Here is a 990-nt window from a genome sequence, read left to right as displayed (position 1 = left end):
GCCTCGCGGGGAACGGGGCGTACACCCACGTGAAATACTTCTACATCGAGGAACGGAACACTATGAACACGTTCTGGATAGTGTTCTGGCTCCTGTTCTGCGCCGTCCTCGTCGTCTTCGGCTCGGTCGCTTTCTACGCGTGTAAACGGAAATTTTTGAGGAACGTGCCCAACGTGACGCTGATCGCCACCGTGAATCCCGAGTACGTGAGCACGCCGTACGTATTGGACGAGTGGGAGGTGCCCAGGGAGAAGATCGAGATGCTGAGGTCGCTGGGGACCGGCACGTTCGGTATGGTGTACGAGGGAATCGCGAAGGACATCGTGAAAGGGAAGTCGGAGGTTCGCTGCGCCGTGAAGACGGTGAACAAGGACGCGACCGATCGAGAGCGAATCGAGTTTCTCAACGAGGCGTCCGTGATGAAGTGAGTGATCCACTGGGATCCTCCATCTAACGTATACGTATATATATATATATATATTGCTCTCTATCTCGCAGAGGTTTCGACGCTCACCACGTGGTGAAGCTGTTAGGCGTGGTGACCCGTGGTCAGCCAACGTTGGTGATCATGGAGCTGATGGTGAACGGGGATCTGAAGAGGTATCTGAGGAGCCACAGGCCGTGCGAGAACATGTCGAACGCGCCCCCAAAATTGGACAGGATACTGCAGATGGCGATCGAAATAGCGGACGGGATGGCTTATCTGTCCACCAAGAAGTTCGTGCATCGAGATCTGGCGGCCCGAAATTGCATGGTGGCCGAAGACTTGACGGTGAAGGTGGGCGACTTTGGAATGACCAGGGACATCTACGAGAGGGATTATTATAGGAAGGGGAGCAAGGGTTTGTTGCCGGTCAGGTGGATGGCGCCCGAGAGTCTGAAGGACGGTGTGTTCAGCAGCTATTCCGACGTGTGGAGTTACGGTGTCGTTCTCTGGGAAATGGTCACCTTCGCGTCCCAGCCTTATCAAGGTTTATCCAACGAGCAGGT

The 990-nt window shown here is 54.9% G+C and overlaps 1 protein-coding gene across 1 annotated transcript in view; it reads left to right on the top strand.

The window, feature by feature from the left end:
• LOC102678672 (insulin receptor-like) overlaps nt 1–990 on the top strand; it is a 32,384-nt gene that overhangs the window by 29,246 nt on the left and 2,148 nt on the right. The window contains exons 9-10 of the mRNA XM_031508895.1: nt 1–424; nt 499–988. The exon at nt 1–424 is cut by the window's left edge and continues 1 nt beyond it. Of these exons, the coding sequence (XP_031364755.1) occupies nt 1–424; nt 499–988 (914 nt within the window). The remainder of the gene's footprint in view (nt 425–498; nt 989–990) is intronic.

The sequence above is a fragment of the Apis dorsata genome, unplaced genomic scaffold, assembly GCF_000469605.1.
Source record: "Apis dorsata unplaced genomic scaffold, Apis dorsata 1.3 scaffold_111, whole genome shotgun sequence".
Taxonomy (NCBI): domain Eukaryota; kingdom Metazoa; phylum Arthropoda; class Insecta; order Hymenoptera; family Apidae; genus Apis; species Apis dorsata.
The sequence above is the reverse complement of the archived record's forward strand: the minus strand, read 5'-3'. Positions and strand labels throughout refer to the sequence as shown.